The sequence below is a fragment of the Carcharhinus amblyrhynchos genome, chromosome 8 (genome assembly GCF_965287045.1).
Source record: "Carcharhinus amblyrhynchos chromosome 8, sCarAmb.v2.hapA, whole genome shotgun sequence".
NCBI classification, from domain to species: domain Eukaryota; kingdom Metazoa; phylum Chordata; class Chondrichthyes; order Carcharhiniformes; family Carcharhinidae; genus Carcharhinus; species Carcharhinus amblyrhynchos.
Genome location: NC_137331.1, coordinates 126,909,618 through 126,931,363, shown reverse-complemented (window position 1 = coordinate 126,931,363; position 21,746 = coordinate 126,909,618). Strand labels below are relative to the sequence as shown.

General features: G+C 45.5%; 1 protein-coding gene across 5 annotated transcripts in view; it reads right to left on the bottom strand.

Moving 5' to 3' along the window:
• agap3 (ArfGAP with GTPase domain, ankyrin repeat and PH domain 3) overlaps positions 1-21,746 on the bottom strand; it is a 715,466-nt gene that overhangs the window by 285,374 nt on the left and 408,346 nt on the right. For all 5 annotated transcript variants that reach the window (XM_080194795.1, XM_080194794.1, XM_080194797.1 and 2 more), the window contains exon 5: positions 1,654-1,795. In XM_080194795.1, the coding sequence (XP_080050921.1) occupies positions 1,654-1,795 (142 nt within the window). The remainder of the gene's footprint in view (positions 1-1,653; positions 1,796-21,746) is intronic.

The window sequence follows — 21,746 nt, the reverse complement described above, 5'->3', positions numbered from 1 at the left end:
CAGGTTTCTATTATCACTGCAACATTATTTTCCCATAGGGCTATTTCCCATGGGCCTGTGGTTAATCAACCTTCTTGACCACATTTTATGTGTTCACATGGCGAACTGTAAATGTTTCAGTCGAATATGACACTTCTTCAGAGTTAAAGAATCATAATTGACTCAGAACATTAACTCCGTTTCTCGCCACAGATGCTGACTGATCTGCTGAACTTTTCCAGCATTTTCTGTTTTTATTTGAGATTTTCAGCACCTTTGCTTGTTTGATTTAGACATCACTGCATTTTCTCTTACTCTGATCCTATTTATTATCTCACTATTTCTGTCTCTCCCAATTCCTTGTCTGCTTTGTTTCTTCTTTCTAATGCTACATCTTGGGCCAACCCTCTACAAGTTTGATTAAACCCTCCGAACAACACAAGCACAGGCCAAATTTCCCCAAAAACAGTCCCAATATCCCAGGAATCCAAAGCCCTCCTGCACCATCTCTCCAGCCACACATTCCTCAGCTCCACCCTCCTATTTCAATTCTTACTAGTGCATGGTCCTCAGAATAATCCACACATTATTACCTTTGAGATCCGACACGCCAGTCTCTTACCTGGCTCCCTAAACTCTGATTGTAGGATTTTACCCCTCTTCCTAGCGACATTGTCTGTATTGATATGGATCACAACTGCTGGTCCCATCCCCAGCACAGAACATACCATCCTGGGTTCACATCTGCAGAATGCCTGTCTGTCTGTTCTAATTATCAAATCTCCATCATTTTTTTCTGTTCCAATGTTGCTCCTGTCCCACAGTGTAACTGAGGCAGCCAGGCTCCCGGGGTCTGACTGCACTCCCTGATGGCATTCGTCAATACTCGATTCAGAGAGCAGGTTGGAGAGTGTGATGCTCCTGCATTAGCTCCCTGCTTTTCCTGGATTGTCTGGGAGTCTGCAGTTCCCTCTCTGCTCCCTCAAACTGCAAGGTGACTATCTCCAGAATGTATAACCCACAAGTTCTCAGCCACACTGTTGTTCAAGCTCCTCTGACTGATGACACTTCCTATAAATGTGTTTCATAGAAATCATAGAACCCTACAGTACAGAAACAGACCCTTCAGCCCATCGAGTCTGCACCGACCACAATCCCACCCAGGCCCTACACCCCTATCCCTACATATTTACCCACTAATCCCTCTAACCTACGCATCTCAGGACACTAAGGGGCAATTTTAGCACGGCCAATCAACCTAACCCGCACATCTTTGGACTGTGGGAGAAAACCGGAGCACCCGGAGGAAACCCATGCAGACACAAAGAGAATGTGCAAACTCCACACAGACAGTGATCCGAGCCAGGAATCAAACCCAGGTTCCTGGAGCTGTGAAGCAGCAGTGCTAACCACTGTACTACTGTGCCGCCCGTGTTTGTTCAGGATGTGAGAAGTACATCCCACAGGTATGAAGTGTCCTGCCATGCCTCTATTTATTAGTTAAATAAATTCACTGAAATAAACTTAAGACTTAAATAAACACTCACCAGCTATTCATCAATCAGCTCCTTCCTTTGTGCTGATGTCACCCTATTTCAATTGCTCCCTCTCATTGACTCTATTACTGCTGTCACAGACTGCCACATCATTGGAAGCAATGCACAGCTCACTTACCTTGTGTCCCTACAAGTACCATCGGGATTTCAGCTGTATTACGGTAACTGGAGAGCCTCATGTAATAATTGTAAACTGTCTGAAAGCTGATCTCATCCTCTAGACTGAAGACAAAGATCACGGCATCCACCCAGGCTGCAAACTGCAGAGGACACAAATAGACCAGACAGTTAGTGAGCGTATCCATGGATTATATCCACCATCTCCCAATATCACACAACAAAACCACCTTCTCTCTGTACCCCTCCAGCCTACCACCCCACTTTCTCCAAGCCCAATTAATGCACCAAATTTCTCATCCCCACTTATCAAGTCCCCTGTAACATTCATATGAACATATGAATTCAGAGCAGGAATAGGCCACTCAGCCCCTCAAGTCTGCTCCACCATTCAATAAGATCATGGTTGATCTGACTGTCGCCTCAACTCCACGTTCCCACCTACCCTGATAACCTTTCACCCCTTGTTAAACAATAATCTATCTTGCTCTGCCTTAAAAATATTCAAAGATTCAGCTTCCACTGCGTTGTGAGGAAGACAGTTCCAGAGATTCACCACCCTCTGAGGGAAAAAAACTCTCCTCATCTCAGTCTTAAATGGATGACCCCTTATTTATAATCAGTGATCCATCAAATCCTACAGTGCAGAAAGAGGCCACTTGACCCATCAAGTCTGGACTGACCACAATCCCACCCAGACTCTATCCCTATAATCCCCTAGCTTGTCCCCCCGACACTAACTGTGTGCAGTACTGTGTGCAGTTCTGGTCCCCGCATTACAAGAAGGATGTGGAGGCGTTGGAGAGGGTGCAGAGGAGGTTTACTAGGATGTTGCCTGGTATGGTGGGGAGGTCCTATGAGGAGAGACTGAGGGATTTAGGGTTGTTTTCGTTGGAAAGAAGGCGGCTAAGAGGGGATCTTATTGAAACATATAAGATGATTAGAGGTTTAGATAGGGTGGATAGTGATAGCCTTTTTCCTCGGATGGAGAAAGCTAGCACGAGGGGGCATGGCTTTAAATTAAGGGGGGGTAGCTACAGGACGGATGTCAGGGGTAGGTTCTTTACCCAGCGGGTGGTGAGGGATTGGAATGCCCTGCCTGCTGCAGTTGTAAATGCGTCTAGTTTGGGGGCGTTTAAGAGATCTCTGGATAGGTTTATGGACGAAAAGGGATTGGTATAGGCTAGTGGGTCATTGTTTTTGTAACTGGTCGGCGCAACATCGTGGGCCGAAGGGCCTGTTCTGCGCTGTAATGTTCTATGTTCTATGTTCTATGTTCTAACGGGCAATTTAGCATGGCCAGTCAACCTAATCGGCACATCTTTGGAATGTGGGAGGAAACCAGAGCACCCAGTGGAAACCGACAGGGAGAATGTGCAAACTCCACTGAGACAGTCACCCGAGACCAGAACTGAACCCAGGTCCCTGGTGCTATGAGGCAGCAGTGCTAACCACGGTACCACCCTAGATTCTGCCACAAGAGGAAACATCTTCTCCACACTCACCCTGTTAATACCCCTTGGCATGTCTTTCCCACACCAATATCAGGGGACGCTCCACCCAGTAAAATCAGAGAATGATTCTAAAGGAGACCATTCTGCCCGTCATCTCCATGTGATAGGCAGAAAGTCTTTTTGGACTGATGGCAGATCCCATTAGTGGAAAATATCACTTGCATTGCCACTGCAGAGTGGCAGAGTAAGAAGTTCTGCTCTGTATGTGTATCGGAGCCAGTGTAAAGCCAGGTACACAGGCATCCAAGTGATTGGCTGATCAAATCAAACATGTTCCTCCAGCTGTTTATGATAAACAGGATAAGATTGTACTCAACAAACACATACTCGCAAAATTCAAAACAAAATGTCTACAATTAGATGTGATTCAGGGATTAGGCAGCACTTTCTGAACAATTCGGAGTGTATTAATAGTCAAACTAACAACCAATGTAAGATAATTATCTGAGATTGTGAAGTGGCTCATTTATACTTACTGGACATACATTCATATTGCAGGGACCCCTTGTCGACAAATTAAAAGAATATATTTAGGCTTTGTGCCTTTTTTAAATTTCCCAAAAGCATGGGGCTAGAGTTCCCCATTGGTTTCCATAGCAATGCGACAGCCAACCAGAGCCAATCTGCCAAAGAATCAGCACCCTTTTCTTCTGTCATGTAAATTGTGATTGTTCTAAATTTGGCATTCTTTCATTTGTCTTGATGAGTACAAGGTGAAAAGCTTTGACAACATCCAGGATAAATCCCTAGGACCGGACAAGGTATTCCCTTGGACCTTGAAGGAGACTAGTGTTAAAATTGCAGGGGCCCTGGCAGGTATACGGGTGAGGTGCTGGATGATTGGAGGATAGCTCACGTGGTTCCATTGTTTAAAAAAGGCTCAAGAAGTAATCCAGGAAATTATAGGCCAATAAATTTGATGTCAGTAGTAGGTAAATTATTGGAAGGAGTACTTAGAGGGAGGATCTACAAATACTTGGGTGGGCAGGGATTTTTTAGGGAGAGTCAACATGGCTTAATGCATGGTAGGTCATGTTTAACCAATCTATTAGAGTTTTTCAAGGAGGTTACCAGGTAAGTGGATAAAGCGAAGGCAGTGGATATTGTCTACATGGACTTCAGTAAGGCCTTTGACAAGGTCCCACATGGGAGGCTAGTTAGGAAGGTTCAGTCACTAGGTATACATGGAGAGGTAGTAAATTTGATTAGACATTGGCTCAGTGGAAGAAACCAGAGAGTGGTAGTGGAGGATTGCTTCTCTGGGTGGAGGCCTGTGACTAGTGGTGTGCCGCAGGGATCGGTGCTGGGTCCATTGTTGTTTGTCATCTATATCAGTGATCTGGATGATAATGTGGTAAATTGGATCAGCAAATTTGTTGATGATACAAAGATTGGAGGTGTAATGGACAGTGAGGAAGGTTTTCAAAGCTTGCAGAGGGATTTGGACCAACTAGAAAAATGGGCTGAAAAATGGCAAATGGAATTTAACGCAGACAAGTGTGAGGTATTGCACTTTGGAAGGACAAACCAAGGTAAAACATACAAGGTAAATTGTAGGACACTGAAGAATGCAATAGAACAGAGGGATCTGGGAATACAGATACAGAATTCCCTAAAAGTGGCATCACGGGTGGATAGGGTTGTAAAGAGTGCTTTTGGAACATTGGCCTTTATAAATCTAAATATTGAGTATAAGAGTTGGAATGTTATGGTGAGGTTGTATAAGGCATTGGTGAGGCCGAATTTAGAGTATTGTGTACAGTTTTGGTCACCTAATTACAGGAAGGATATTAATAAGGTTGAAAGACTGCAAAGAAGGTTTACAAGGATGTTGCTGAGACTTGAGAAACTGAGTTACAGAGAGAGATTGAATAGGTTAGGACTTTATTCCCTGGAGTGTAGAAGAATGAAGGAAGATTTGATAGAGGTGTATAAAATTATGATGGGTATAGATAGAGTGAATGCAAGCAGGCTTTTTCCACTGAGGCTAGGGGAGAAAAAAACTAGAGGACATGGGTTAAGGGGTGAAAGGAGAAAAGTTTAAAGGGAATATTAGGGGGGGGCTTCCTCACACAGAGAGTGGTGGGAGTGTGGAATGAGCTGCCAGATGAAGTGGTAAATGCAGGCTCACTTTTAACATTTAAGAAAAACTTGGACAGGTACATAGATGAGAGAGGCGTGGAGGGATATGGTCCAGGTGCAGGTCAGTGGGACTAGGCAGAAAAATGGTTCAGCACAGACAAGAAGGGCCAAAAGGCCTGTTTCTGAGCTGTAATTTTCTATGGTTCTATGAAGAATTATTAACTGGGGTGAATGCCAACATGAACGAGGTAAGAATGGATCTGTGCTGAATAAACTGGAGTCAACAGTTGGCAGGAAAAACAGGATCTGAACAATGGACCATTTCTAAGATGATAAAGCTGGGATATAATCAAAGTATATTCCCACAAAGGGGAAAGTTGGGATAAACAAACTCAGAGCTCTCTGAATGGCAAAAGAGATAGTGATTGAGACAAAGAAGAAAAAGTGTGTCTATGACAAGTGTACAATTGAGAACCATAGAATCCTACAGTGCAGGAGGAGGCCATTCAGCCTATCGAGTGTGCAGCAGCCACAATCCCATCCAGGTGGGATTAGCCATGATCAATATGTGGAATTGCAGGGATAGGATGGGGGAGAGGGCCTCTGTAAGGTACTCAAAGAGTTGCTGCAGGCTCGATGCTGCACTGTAGGGGTTCCTTGAATTCTATGAAGAGAGTGCTCTGCAGCCAATCAGTGACATCCTTGACCCTGGCACCAGGGAGGCAACAAACAACCCTGGATTCACACCTGCAACTGCAGAAATCCTCCGAATAACTACTGAATCCTCCAAAACTGTTGCTTCCTCAATCTCAGTCCCCCTCAGACAGCCATAATGCTTAGCTCTGTATTCAGAATCTAATATAAGATGCATTCCCTTATACCTGTCCATTCCTGTCTGACTGGCACCCATTCTTTCTCTTTCCACACAGCACAAATCTGCAGGCTGACCATCTCTGGAAACGTGTTATCCAGTGGTTCCAGCTACCAGACAAACTGAAACTCAGATTCTGAAATGAGTTTTTGACATTTCCTTGAGTTTCCACATGGTGCAGGATGTAGTTTCCATAGGACAGGTACACTTTGCAATGTTTCCATTTATTGGGCTATTAATTACATTAATCACAGGTAAAACTTAAGATATCAAAACCAAACTTTAGATTTAAAATCCTATTTCATTATTTTGACTCCTGACCACAAAATCCACCTCGATACTGACCTCAGCTTCCTCACACTCTGCCTCTCATTCCAAAGACAAATTCAATTTACAAATTTATTTACAAAATTATTTTATAAATTGAGTTTGTGGCTTTATATGCCCTGTTTGTGAACAGAACTCCCACTCACCTGATGAAGGGGCAGTGCTCCGAAAGCTAGTGGCTTGTGCTACCAAATATACATTAACAGTAACCTAACTGCTCCACTACACTAGCTCCTTCCAGCATCAAGCCTGCTCCCCACCACACTTTATTCCCTATTTCATTCACGAATAGTTCCTGTTCCTTCTGGTCTCTGCAACACTCCACACAGTACATTATCCAACCCAGGTCCCAGACATGTCCCACTCAGTGCATCTCCCAGAAATCTCTGGACAATCTACTCAGTACCTCTCTCTAAATGAATAATGCAGTGGATTTGATGATGCAGCAGTAATCCAGAAGTCCTGGAATATAGTCCAAAGAATAGGATTCAATTTCCACTAAGGCAATTTGAGAGTTTCAATTCAGTTCAAGTGTTGTAAAAATAAAAAGCTGGCATCAAAAGAAGTGACACGAAGATGATTTTAGGGAAGGTAAGCTCACCTCGTTAAGACCCATTTGTGACCCCAGGATGCCCCTTAAAAGTCACAGGCAATGAGTTGACTCTAACTGCCCACTGATCACAGAATGGTTACAGCATAGAAGACCATTCAGCCCATCATGTTAATGCTAGCTCTCTGCAAGAACTTTGTCCCACTCTTCCGCCTTTTCCCCATAACACACCTGGAGTATTGTGTGCAGTTTTGGTGTCATTATCTGAGGAAGGATGTCCTTGCTATAGAGGGAGTACAGCGAAGGTTTACCAGGCTGATTCCTGGGATGGTAGGTCTGTTGTATGAGGAGAGACTAAGTCGGTTAGGATTATATTCACTGGAGTTTAGAAGAGTGAGAGGGGATCTCATGTAAACTGATAAAATTCTAACAGAGATTAGATAGGGTACATTCAGAAAGAATATTCACAATGTTGGGGGTGTCCAGAACTAAGGGTCATAGTTTGAGGGTCAGACCTTTTAGAACTGAGGTGAACGTAGAACATAGAACATAGAACCAATCTAATGACCCTCTAACCTAAACTATTCCAATGTTATCCATATGCCTATCCACTGACCATTTGAACGCCCTTAAAGTTGCAGAGTCCACAACTGCTGCAGGCAGGGCATTCCACGCCCTTACTACCCTCTGAGTAAAGAACCTACCTCTGACATCTGTCCTATAATTACCACCCCTCAATTTAAAGCTATGTCCCCTCGTGTTAGCCATCACCATCCAAGGAAAAAGGCTCTTCACTGTCCACCCTATCTAACCCTCTGATCATCTTGTATGCCTCAATTAGGTCACCTCTTAACCTTCTTCTCTCTAACGAAAAGAACCTCAAGTCCCTCAGCCTTTCCTCATAAGACCTTCCTACCACACCAGGCAACATCCTGGTAAACCTCCTCTGCACCCTTTCCAATGCCTCCACATCCTTCTTATAATGCGGCAACCAGAACTGTACGCAATACTCGCAAGTGTGGCCACACCAGAGTTTTGTACAGTTGCAATATGACCTCACGGCTCCGATATTCAATCCCTCTGCCAATAAAAGCTAACAACCTTATCACCCTGGGTGCCAACTTTCAGGGAGCTATGAGGAGAAATTTCTTCACCCAGACTTGGGTGAGAGGTGACCTGATAGAGGTGTATAAGACGTTGAGAGCTATAGATCGGGTGGATTCTCAGAGGCTATTTCCCAGGACTGAAATGGTCACTACGAGAGGACACAGGTTTAAGATGCTGGGGAGTAGGTACAGAGGAGATGTCAGGGGTAGGTTTTTCACTCAGAGGGTGGTGGGTGAGTGGAATCGGCTGCCGTCAGTGGTGGTGGAGGCAAATTCGACAGGGTCTTTTAAGAGACTTCTGAATGAGTACGTGGGACTTAATAGGATTGAGGGTTATAGGTAAGCCTAGTAGGTAGGGATATGATCGGTGCAACTTGTGGGCCGAAGGGTCTGTTTGTGCTGTAGTTTTTTTCTATGTTCTATGTTCTAGAGGGTGGTGAACGTAAGGAATTCACTCTAACAGAAAATAGTTGAGGCCAAAGCTTTGTGTGATTTCAAGAAGAAATTAGATATAGCTCTTGGAGCTAAAGGGATCAAGGGATATGGGGAGAAGAGGGGATCAGGATATTGAATTCAATGATCAGCTATTATTAAAATGAATGGCACAGTAGGCTCGAAGGGCTGAATGGCCTACTCCTGCTTCTAGTTTCTATGTTTTTAATCCTGCAGACTTTTTCTCTTCAGGTAATGATCCAGTTCCCCTTTGATACTCATGATTGAATCTCCCTCTACCACACGCTCAGGAAGCACATTCCAAATCCTAACTACCTCCTGTGACACAAGGTTTTCCATATGTCTCCATTGCTCCTGTTGTCAATTATCTTAAATCTGTGCCTGATTCTCGATCCTTCCACTACCTACTCTGTCCCAATCCTTCATGATTTTTGAATACAAAGAACAAAGACACCCCTTAAAAGTCACTACCGTATCCGCTTCCACCATCTGCCCTAGCAACGCGTTCCAGACACCCACCACACTCAGTGTAAAAAATTTGCCTCGTACATCTCCTTTAAACCTTGCCCCTCGCATCTTAAACCTGTGCCCCCTAGTAATTGACTCTTCCACCCTGGGAAAAAGCTTCTGACTATCCACTCTGTCCGTGCCCCTCATCATCTTGTAGACTTCTATCAGGTCACCCCTCAACCTCTGTTGCTCCAGTGAGAACAAACCAAGTTTGTCCAACCTCTCCTCATAGCTAATGCCCTCCATACCAGGCAACATCCTGGTGAATCTTTTCTGTAACCTTCTAGTAGTGTGGTAGTGTGGTGACCAGAATTGAACACTACATTCCAAGTGCAGCCTAACTAAGGTTCTATAAAGCAGCAACATGACTTGCAAATATTTTTCAATTCAATGCCCCAGCCATATGCCTTCTTGACTACCTTCTCCACCTGCATTGCCACTTGCAGTGACCTGTGTAACTGTACACCCAGATCCCTCTGCCTATCAGTACTCTAAGGATTCTGCCAGTGACTGTATATTTCCTACCTTCCAAAATACATTATTCACATTTGTCCCCATTAAACTCCATCTGCCATCTCTCTGCCGAAGTCTCCAATCAATGTATATTCTGCTGTAACCACTAATGGTCCTCACCGCTGTCCGCAAATCCACCAAACTTTGTGTCAGCCACAAACTTACTAATCAAACCAGTTACATTTTCCTCCAAATCATTTATATATATTACGAACAGCAAAGGTCCCAGCACTGATCCCTGAGGAACACCACTTGCCACAGCCCTCCATTCAGAAACGCACCCTTCCAATGCTACCCTCTGTCTTCAATGATCAAGCTCGTTCCATATCCACCTTTCCAGCTCACCTCTGATCCCATGTGATTTCTCTGCACCAGTTTGCCATGAAGGACCTTGTCAAAGGCCTTACTGACATCCTTGTAGACAACATCCACTGCCCTACCCTCATCAACTATCTTCGTCACTTCCTCAAAAAACTCGATCAGATGAGTGAGGCACAACCTCTCTTTCACAAAATGATGCTGCCTTTCGCTAATACACCAATTATTTCCAAGTGGGAATAAGTCCTGTCTCGAAGAATCCTCTCCAATAATTTCCCTACCACTGATGTAAGGCTCACCGGCCTGTAATTACCTGGATTATTCTTGCTACCCTTCTTAAATAAAGGAACAACATTGGTTATTCTCCAATCCTCTGCGACCTCCCCTGTAACTAGTGAGGATACAAAGATTTTTCTCAAGGCCCCAGCAATTTCCTCCCTTGCCTCTCTCAGTATTCTAGGGTATATTCCATCAGGCCCTGGGGACGTATCTACCTTAATGTTTCTCAAGAACCCCAATACCACCTTCTTCTTGACCTCAACATGACTTAAACAATCTACACACCCTTTCACAGAATTCTCTTTGAATACTGATGCAAAGTACTCATTTAATACCTCACCCATTTCCTCTGGCCCCACACATAGATTGCCAATCCTGTCCTTCCCTTAAACAAGACTCTGTAATCGCAACAACGTCATAGTTCCAAATACTAATCCAAGCTCTAAGTCCATCTGCCTTACCATTATGAGGCTATTAGGAGAGAATTAGGAAGCATTGGTTGGACTAGGAGATTACAGGGACTGGGAACGTCCGAGATGTGGAGATTTTTCAAGGAGCAGCTACTGCGGGTCCGTGATAGGTATATCCCTGTCAGGCAAGGAGGATTTGGTAGGCCCAGGGAACCGTGGTGCACTAAAAAAGTTGATTCGTTGGTTAGGAAGAAAAAGGAGGCTTATGTTCGGATGAGGCTTGAGGGCTCAGGTAGTGCATTAGAAAGTTTTAGATTGGCTAGGAGGGAGTTGAAGAAGGAGTTAAGAAGGGCTAAAAGAGGACATGAGATGACTTTGGCTGATAGGATTAAGGAGAACCCTAAGGCGTTTTACAGGTATGTCAAGAACAGAAGGTTGGTTAGGGCAAGATTAGGGCCAGTTACAGACAGTAGAGGGAAGCTGTGTGTGGAACCGGAGGAGATTGGAGAGGCGTTGAACCAATATTTCTCTTCGGTGTTCACGCAAGGGGACATGAATGTAGCTGAGGAGGACACTGGGGTGCAGGGGTGTAAAATAGATAGTATTGCAGTTGATACCGGGGATGTGCTGGATATTTTAGAGGGTTTGAAAATAGATAAGTCCCCTGGTCCGGATGGGATTTACCCCAGGATTCTCTGGGAGGCAAGAGAGGTGATTGCGGAGCCTCTGGCTCTGATCTTCAGGTCGTCGTTGGTCTCTGGTATAGTACCGGAAGATTGGAGGACAGCAAATGGTGTCCCATTATTTAAGAAAGGGAGAAGAGACTTCCCTGGGAATTATAGACCGGTGAGTCTTACTTCTGTGGTGGGTAAGGTTTTGGAAAGGATTATTAGAGACAGGATTTATAGTTATTTGGAGAGTAATGAATTAATTAGAGACAGTCAGCATGGTTTTGTAGCGGGTAGGTCGTGCCTTACTAACCTTATCGAGTTCTTTGAGAAAGTGACCAAAGAGGTGGATAGGGGTAAGGCAGTTGACGTGGTGTATATGGATTTTAGTAAGGCGTTTGATAAGGTTCACCATGGTAGGCTTCTGCAGAAAATGCAGATGTATGGGATTGGGGGTGATCTAGGTAATTGGATCAGGAATTGGCTAGCAGATAGGAGACAGAGGGTGGTGGTTGATGGTAAATATTCGTCATGGAGTTCGGTTACGAGTGGTGTGCCTCAGGGATCTGTTTTGGGGCCACTGCTGTTTGTAATTTTTATTAATGATCTGGATGAGGGTATAGTTGGGTGGATTAGTAAGTTTGCTGATGACACCAAAGTCGGAGGTGTGGTAGATTGTGAGGAAGGGTGTCATAGTTTGCAGGGCGACTTAGAAAGGCTGCAGAGCTGGGCCGAGAGGTGGCGGATGGAGTTTAATGTGGAGAAGTGTGAGGTAATTCATTTCGGTAGGAATAACAGATGTGTTGAGTATAGGGCTAACGGGAGGACTTTGAATAGTGTGGAGGAGCAGAGGGATCTAGGTGTATGTGTACATAGATCCCTGAAAGTTGGGAATCAAGTAGATAAGGTTGTTAAGAAGGCATACGGTGTCTTGGCGTTTATTGGTAGGGGGATTGAATTTAGGAGTCGCAGCGTCATGATGCAACTGTACACAACTCTGGTGCGGCCGCACTTGGAGTATTGTGTGCAGTTCTGGTCCCCACATTACAGGAAGGATGTAGAGGCTTTGGAGAGGGTGCAGAGGAGGTTTACCAGGATGTTGCCTGGTATGGAGGGGAGATCCTATGAGGAGAGACTGAGAGATTTGGGGTTGTTTTCACTGGAAAGAAGGCGGCTAAAAGGGGACCTTATTGAAACATATAAGATGATTAGAGGTTTAGATAGGGTGGATAGTGATAGCCTTTTTCCTAGGATGGAGAAAGCTAGCACGAGGGGGCACGACTTTAAATTAAGGGGGGTAGTTATAGGACTGATGTCAGGGGTAGGTTCTTTACCCAGAGGGTGGTGAGGGACTGGAATGCCCTGCCAGCTGCAGTTGTAAATGCGCCTAGTTTGGGGGCGTTTAAGAGATCTGTGGATAGGTTTATGGACGAAATGGGATTGGTTTAGATTAGTGGGTTAGTGTTGTTTTTTTTTTAAAAGCTGGTCGGCGCAACATCGTGGGCCGAAGGGCCTGTTCTGCGCTGTAATGTTCTATGTTCTACCTGTTACACTTCTCACATTGAAAACAAATGCTCATCAGTCCACCAGACCCTCTCTGATCACCAATCCCACCCTGCCTGCTGTTTCTCTGAGTCTTACTGGCCCTACTCTCTCATTTCCCTTCAGCTAATTCATCTTTGCTTTGGTTCCCATCCCCCTGCCAAAATAGTTTAAATCCTCCCATGTGACACTAGCAAACCACCCGGCCAGAATATTTATGCTCCTCCAGTTTAGATGCAACACATCCTTCTTGTATAGGTCCTACCTGCCCTGGAAGAGATCCCAATGGTCCAGATATCTGAAACCTCCCTCCTACACCAACCGTTTAGCCACGTGTTGAGCTGCACTATGTTCCTATTTCTAGCCTCACTGGCACATGGCGCAGGGAGTAATCCTGAGATTACAACCCTAGAGATCCTGCTTTTTATCTTTCTACCTAACTCCGAAACTGTCAGAGATATGTAGATAGGCCAACTAGAGGTGAGGCTATATTGGATTTGGTGCTGGGAAATGAGCCAGACCAGGTGTTAGACTTGGAAGTAGGTGCGCATTTTGGTGATAGTGACCACAATTCGGTTACGTTCACCTTAGTGATGGAAAGGGATAGGCATGAACCTAAGGTCAGTAGTTTCAGCTGGGGGAAGGGTAATTATGAGGCTATTAGGAGAGAATTAGGAAGCATAGGTTGGACTAGGAAACTACAGGGTCTCGGAACGTCCGAAATGTGGAGTTTTTTCAAGGAGCAGCTACTGCGAGTCCTTGATATGTATGTCCCTGTCAGGCAAGGAGGAAATGGTCGAGCTAGGGAACCGTGGTGCATTAAAAAAGTTGACTCGCTGGTTAAAAGGAAAAAGGAGGCTTATGTCAGGATGAGACTTGAGGGCTCAGGTAGTGCACTGGAAAGCTTTAGATTGGCTAGGAGGGAGTTAAAGAGTGAGTTAAGAAGGGCTAAAAGAGGACATGAGAAGACTTTGGCTGATAGGATTAAGGAGAATCCTAAGGCGTTCTATAGATATGTCAAGAACAGAAGATTGGTTAGGGCAAGATTAGGGCCAGTTAGAGACAGCAGTGGGAAGTTATGTGTGGAACCAGAAGAGATTGGAGAGGCATTGAACCAATATTTCTCTTCGGTATTCACGCAGGGAGACATAAATGTAGCTGTGGAGAACACTGGGTTACAGGGTTGTAAACTGGATAGTATTGCAGTTGATAAGGAGGATGTGCTAGATATTCTTGAGGGTTGGAAAATAGATAAGTCCCCTGGGCCAGACGGGATTTACCCTAGGATTCTCTGGGAGGCAAGAGAGGCGATTGCAGAGCCTCTGGCTCTGATCTTCAGGTCGTCGTTGGTCTCTGGTATAGTACCGGAAGATTGGAGGATAGCGAATGTTGTCCCATTGTTTAAGAAGGGGAACAGAGACTTCCCCGGGAATTATAGACCGGTGAGTCTTACTTCTGTTGTGGGCAAGGTTTTAGAAAAAATTATTAGGGATAGGATTTATAGTTATTTAGAGAGTAATGAATTGATTGGAGAAAGCATGGTTTTGTAGCGGGTAGGTTGTGCCTTACTAACCTTATTGAGTTTTTTGAGAAAGTGACCAAAGAGGTGGATGGGGGTAAGGCAGTTGACGTGGTATATATGGACTTTAGTAAGGCGTTTGATAAGGTTCACCATGGAAGGCTTCTGCAGAAAATGCAGATGTATGGGATTGAGGGTAATCTAGGAAATTGGATCAGGAATTGGCTAGCAGATAGGAGACAGAGGGTGGTGGTTGATGGTAAATATTCGTCATGGAGTTCAGTTACAAGTGGTGTGCCTCAGGGATCTGTTTTGGGGCCACTGCTGTTTGTAATTTTTATTAATGATCTGGATGAGGGTATAGTTGGGTGGATTAGTAAGTTTGCTGATGACACCAAAGTCGGAGGTGTGGTAGATAGTGAGGAAGGGTGTCATAGTTTACAGAGAGACTTGGACAAGTTGCAGAGCTGGGCTGAGAGGTGGCGGATGGAGTTTAATGTGGAAAAATGTGAGGTAATTCACTTTGGCAGGAATAACAGATGTGTAGAGTATAGGGCTAACAGTAGGACTGAATAGTGTGGATGAACAGAGGGATCTAGGTTTATGGGTACATAGGTCCCTTCAAGTTGGGAATCAAGTAGATAAGGTTGTTAGGAAGGCATACAATGTCTTGGCGTTTATTGGTAGGGGGATTGAATTTAGGAGCTGCAACGTCATGTTACAACTGTACAAAACTCTGCTGCGGCCGCACTTGGAGTATTGTGTGCAGTTCAGGTCCCCACATTATAGGAAGGCTTTGGAGAGGGTGCAGAGGAGGTTTACCAGGATGTTGCCTGGTATGGAGGGGAGGTCCTATGATGAGAGACTGAGGGATTTGAGGTTGTTTTCATTAGAAAGAAGGCGGCTAAGAGGAGACCTTATTGAAACATAATAGATGATTAGAGGTTTAGATAGGGTGGACAGTGATAGCCTTTTTCCTCGGATGGAGAAAGCTAGCACGAGGGGGCATAGCTGTAAATTAAGGGGTGGTAGTTATAGGACGGATGTAGGTTCTTTACCCAGAGGGTGGTGAGGGATTGGAATGCCCTGCCTGCTGCAGTTGTAAATGCGCCTAGTTTGGGGGCGTTTAAGAGATCCGTGGATAGGTTTATGGATGGAAAGGGATTGGTTTAGGTTAGAGGGTCATTGCTTTTTAATTCGTCGGCGCAACATCGTGGGCCGAAGGGCCTGTTCTGCGCTGTAATGTTCTATGTTCTATATCTCAATCAGACCTCCTCCTTACCTTCCCTTTGCTAAGGGAAACAGTCCCAGCTCTTCTAATCTATCTATGTACCTGAAATATTTCCTCAAGACACTCAGTTTATGGAACCATTCCAAACACATTGTCAAGAAAGCTTACTGTTGACTGCAGGGTACCTCAGAATGGACAATAAATACAGCCTTGTCAGAGTCACTGACAGTGAAGCAGATAGTGAGGAGATTGAGCGTTCCAGACTGAAACTAAGGTTAGTGCTGAGAATAATACAGCCAATGTGTGGGAGAATGGATTAGGCTGACTTCTGTCTCAAATTCTCTAGGAATCAGACGGTGCTGATCCAGAGCTGGATAATGCGCTGCCATGGAGGGAGCTACCAGTCACTCTATCCTTACTGAGCATTTTGCCAGTGGCCTCCTGATTACAGCAATGGTGCGTGATCCGTATCATCAACTGCTGAATGTGAGCTATTAGACTTTGGTAAATCACTGACACACTTGCTCAAAATCCCAGGAGCAGCCCTGCACATCATCCATTCCATTCTGGCTCAGTGGTCTGAGCTGTGATTACACCAACACTCACCTCTGAGTCAACAGGGCATGGCTTCAAATCCACCTCAACCTGCAGTTCCATTTCACTGCTAAGGGAGAGGTGCAGGAACACGGGAGCGCTGAACGTACACGGGAGTACTGAACGCACGCAGGAGTGCTGCAGGCACGCAGGAGTGCTGAACGCACGCGGGAGCGCTGCAGGCACAGAGCAGTGCTGCAGGCACGGGGGAGTGCTGAACACATGCAGGAGCGCTGCAGGCACAGAGCAGCACTGCAGGCACGGGGGAGCGCTGAACGCATGCGGGAGCGCTGCAGGCACGGGGGAGCGCTGAACGCATGCGGGAGCGCTGCACTGTCAGATAACATTGAAACGTAGAGCACAGAAGGAGGGCAGTCAGCCTGTCATGTCTGTGCGTGCTCTATGAAAGGGTAATAGTGCTCGATCTGATGTCATGTCATGGGATATATTGGTCCTAACGACATAGGCAGGAAGAGTGATGAGGTCCTGTAGCAGCAGTTTAGGAGTTAGGTAGAAAGTTAAAAAGCGGGACCTCTGGGGTTGTAATCTCAGGATTACTCCCTGTGCCACGTGCTGGTGAGGTTAGAAATAGGAAGACAGTTCAGCTCAATTCATGGCTAAACAGCTGGTGTAGGAGGGAGGGTTTCAGATACCTGGATCATTGGGGTCTCTTCCGGGGCAGATGGGACCTGTACAAGAAAGATGAGTTCCATCTAAACTGGAAGGGTATAAGTATTCTGGCTCTGAGGTTTGCTAATGTCACACGGGAGGATTTAAACTAGTTTGGTAGGGGGTGGAACCCAAAGCAAAGGTGATTTAACTGAAGGGGATCGAAAGAGTAGGCCAGTAAGACTCAGAGAAACAGCAGGCAGGGTGGGATTGCTAATCAGAGAGGGTCTGGTGGACTGAAGTCCATTTGTTTCAATGTGAGAAGTGTAACAAATAAGGCAGATGAACTCAGAGCCTGGATTAGTCCTAGGAACTATGATGTTGTTGCCAGTACAGAGACTTGGTTAAGGGAAGGACAGGATTGGCAGCTTAACATTCCAGGATACAGATGTTTCAGGTGGGATAGAGGGGGATATAAAAGGGGTGGGGGGGGGGGTAGTTGCATTACTGGTTAAGGAGAATATCACAGCTGTATTCCAGGAGGACACCTCTGAGGGGTCATATAGCGAGACATAAGTAGAGCTCGGGAATAGGAAAGCTGTAGTCTCAATGTTGGGGGTTTACTATCGGCCACCCAACTGCCAGTGGGAGATCGAGGAACAGATATGTAGGCAGATTTTGGCAAGGTGTAAAAGTAATAGGGTTGCTGTGGTGGGACATTTTAATTTCCCCTTTATTGACTGGGACTCACTTAGTGCGAGGGGTGTGGATGGGGCAGAGTTTGTCAGGACCATCCAGGAGGGCTTCCTGAAACAGTCTGTAGATAGTCCAACTAGGGAAGGGGCCATACTGGACCTGGTATTGGGGAACGATCCTGGTCAGGTGGTCGAAGTTTTAGTAGGGGAGCAGTTTGGGAACAGTGACCATAATTCAGTAAGCTTTAAGGTACTAATGGATAAAGATAAGTGTAGTCCTCAAGTGAAGGTGCTAAACTGGGGGAAGGTTAATTACAACAATATTAGGCAGGAACTGAAGAATGTAGATTGGCGACAGATGTTCGAGGGCAAATCAACATCTGGCATGTGGGAGGCTTTCAAATCTAAGTTGATAGGGATTCCAAACTGGGTCATTCCTGTAAGGATGAAGAATAAGGGCAAGGTTTGGGAACCTTGGATGATGAGAGATATTGTGAGCCTAGTCAAAGAGGAAAATGAAGTATCTGTCAAGCTAGGAGGCTGGGAACACATGAAGAAAGTGTGGAATACAAGGAAGTAGAAAGAAACTTAAGTAAAGAGTAAGGAGGGCTGAAAGGGGTCATGAAACAGCACTGGCCAGCAGGATTAGGGAAAATCCCAAAGCTTTTTATACATATATAAAGAGCAAGAGGGCAGCCAGGGAGAGGGTTGGCTCACTCAAGGACAAGGTAGAGAATCTATGCATGGAGCCAGAGGAAATGGGTGAGGTATTAAATGTGTACTTTGTATCAGTATTCACCAAAGAGAAGGACTTGGTGGGATGATGAGTCTGGGAAAGGATGCGTAGATAATTTGAGTCATGTTGAGATCAAAAAGGAGGTATTGGGGTTCTTGAGAAACATTAAGGCAGACAAGTCCCCAGGGCCTGATGGGATATACCCCAGAATACTGAGAGAGGCAAGGGAGGAAATTACGAGGGCCTTGGGAGAAATCTTTGTATCCTCACTGGTTACAGGGGAGGTCCCAGAGGATTGGAGAATAGCCAATGTTGTCCCTTTGTTTAAGAAGGGTAGCAAGAATAATCCAGGTAATTACAGGCTGGTGAGCCTTACATCAGTGGTAGGGAAATTATTGGAGAGGATTCTTCCAGACAGGATTTATTCCCACTTGGAAATAAGTGGATGTATTAGTGAGAGGCAACATGGTTTTGTGAAGGGGAGGTTGTGTCTCACAAACTTGATCAAGTTTTTTGAGGAACTGACGAAGATGACTGATGAGGGTAAAGCAGTGGATGTTGTCTACATGGACTTCAGTAAGGCCTTTGACAAGGTCCCTCGTGGCACTGGTGCAGAGGGTGAAGTCGCATGGGATCAGAGGTGAGCTGGCAAGGTGGGTACAAAACTGGCTCGGTCAGAGAAGGTAAAATGCCGGCATTCCCACATCATGACTACTATCATAGAACATTACAGCGCAGAACAGGCCCTTCGGCCCACGATGTTGCGCCGACCAGTTACAAAAACAATGACCCACTAGCCTATACCAATCCCTTTTCGTCCATAAACCTATCCAGAGGTCTCTTAAACGCCCCCAAACTAGACGCATTTACAACTGCAGCAGGCAGGGCATTCCAATCCCTCACCACCCACTGGGTAAAGAACCTACCCCTGACATCCGTCCTATAACTACCACCCCTTAATTTAAAGCCATGCCCCCTCGTGCTAGCTTTCTCCATCCGAGGAAAAAGGCTATCACTATCCACCCTATCTAAACCTCTAATTATCTTATATGTTTCAATAAGATCCCCTCTTAGCCGCCTTCTTTCCAACGAAAACAACCCTAAATCCCTCAGTCTCTCCTCATAGGACCTCCCCACCATACCAGGCAACATCCTAGTAAACCTCCTCTGCACCCTCTCCAACGCCTCCACATCCTTCTTGTAATGCAGGGACCAGAACTGCACGCAGTACTCCAAGTGCGGCCGCACTAGAGTAGTGTACAGTTGCAACATGACGCTGCGACTCCTAAATTCAATCCCCCTACCAATAAACGCCAAGACACCGTACGCCTTCTTAACAACCTTATCTACTTGATTCCCAACTTTCAGGGATCTATGTACACATACACCTAGATCCCTCTGTTCATCCACACTATTCAAAGTCCTCCCGTTAGCCCTATACTCGACACATCTGTTGTTCCTACCAAAGTGAATTACCTCACACTTCTCCGCATTAAATTCCATCCGCCACCTCTCGGCCCAGCTCTGCAACCTATCTAAGTCTCCCTGCAGACTATGACACCCTTCCTCACAATCTACCACACCTCCGACTTTGGTGTCATCAGCAAATTTACTAATCCACCCAACTATACCCTCATCCAGATCATTAATAAAAATTACAAACAACAGTGGCCCCAAAACAGATCCCTGAGGCACACCACTCGTAACCGAACTCCATGATGAATATTTACCATCAACCACCACCCTCTGTCTCCTATCGGTCAAAGAAGACAGAGGGTAGCAGTGGAAGGGTGCATCTCTGAATGGAGAGCCAGATGGCCTACTCCTGCTCCTATTTCTTATGTTCTTATGTTATAGAACATAGAACATTACAGCGCAGAACAGGCCCTTCGGCCCACGATGTTGCGCCGACCAGTTAAAAAACAATGACCCTTTAACCTAAACCAATCCCTTTTCATCCATAAACCTATCCACGGATCTCTTAAACGCCCCTAAACTAGGCGCATTTACAACTGCAGCAGGCAGGGCATTCCAATCCCTCACCACCCTCTGGGTAAAGAACCTACCCCTGACATCCGTCCTATAACTACCACCCCTTAATTTAAAGCCATGCCCCCTCGTGCTAGCTTTCTCCATCCGAGGAAAAAGGCTATCACTATCCACCCTATCTAAACCTCTAATCATCTTATATGTTTCAATAAGATCCCCTCTTAGCCGCCTTCTTTCTCGCGAAAACAACCCCAAATCCCTCAGTCTCTCCTCGTAGGACCTCCCCTCCATACCAGGCAACATCCTGATAGACCTCCTCTGCACCCTCTCCAAAGCCTCCACATCCTTCCTAGAATGTGGGGACCAGAACTGCACACAATACTCCAAGTGCGGCCGCACCAGAGTTGTGTACAGTTGCAACATGACGCTGCGACTCCTAAATTCAATCCCCCTACCAATAAACGCCAAGACACCGTATGCCTTCTTAACAACCTTATCTACTTGATTCCCAACTTTCAGGGATCTATGTACACATACACCTAGATCCCTCTGTTCATCCACACTATTCAGAGTCCTCCCGTTAGCCCTATACTCGACACATCTGTTATTCCTACCAAAGTGAATTACCTCACACTTCTCCGCATTAAACTCCATCCGCCACCTCTCGGCCCAGCTCTGCAACCTGTCTAAGTCTCCCTGCAAACTATGACACCCTTCCTCACAATCTACCACACCTCCGACTTTGGTGTCATCAGCAAATTTACTAATCCACCCAACTATACCCTCATCCAGATCATTAATAAAAATTACAAACAGCAGTGGCCCCAAAACAGATCCCTGAGGCACACCACTCGTAACTGAACTCCATGACGAATATTTACCATCAACCACCACCCTCTGTCTCCTATCTGCTAGCCAATTCCTGATCCAATTTCCTAGATTACCCTCAATCCCATACATCTGCATTTTCTGCAGAAGCCTACCATGGTGAACCTTATCAAACGCCTTACTAAAATCCATATATACCACGTCAACTGCCTTTCCCCCATCCACCTCTTTGGTCACTTTCTCAAAAAACTCAATAAGGTTAGTAAGGCACAACCTACCCGCTACAAAACCATGCTATCTCCAATCAATTCATTACTCTCTAAATAACTATAAATCCTATCCCTAATAATTTTTTCTAAAACCTTGCCCACAACAGAAGTTAAGACTCACCGGTCTATAATTCCCGGGGAAGTCTCTGTTCCCCTTCTTAAACAATGGGACAACATTCGCTATCCTCCAATCTTCCGGTACTATACCTGAGACCAACGACGACCTGAAGATCAGAGCCAGAGGCTCCGCAATCACCTCTCTTGCCTCCCAGAGAATCCTAGGGTAAATCCCATCCGGACCAGGTGACTTATCTATTTTCAAACTCTCAAGAATATCCAGCACATCCCCCTTATCAACTGCAATACTGTCTAGTTTACACCCCTGCAACCCAGTGTCCTCCTCAGCTATATTCATGTCCCCCTGTGTGAACACCGAAGAGAAATATTGGTTCAATGCCTCTCCTTATGTTCTTATCAGTGC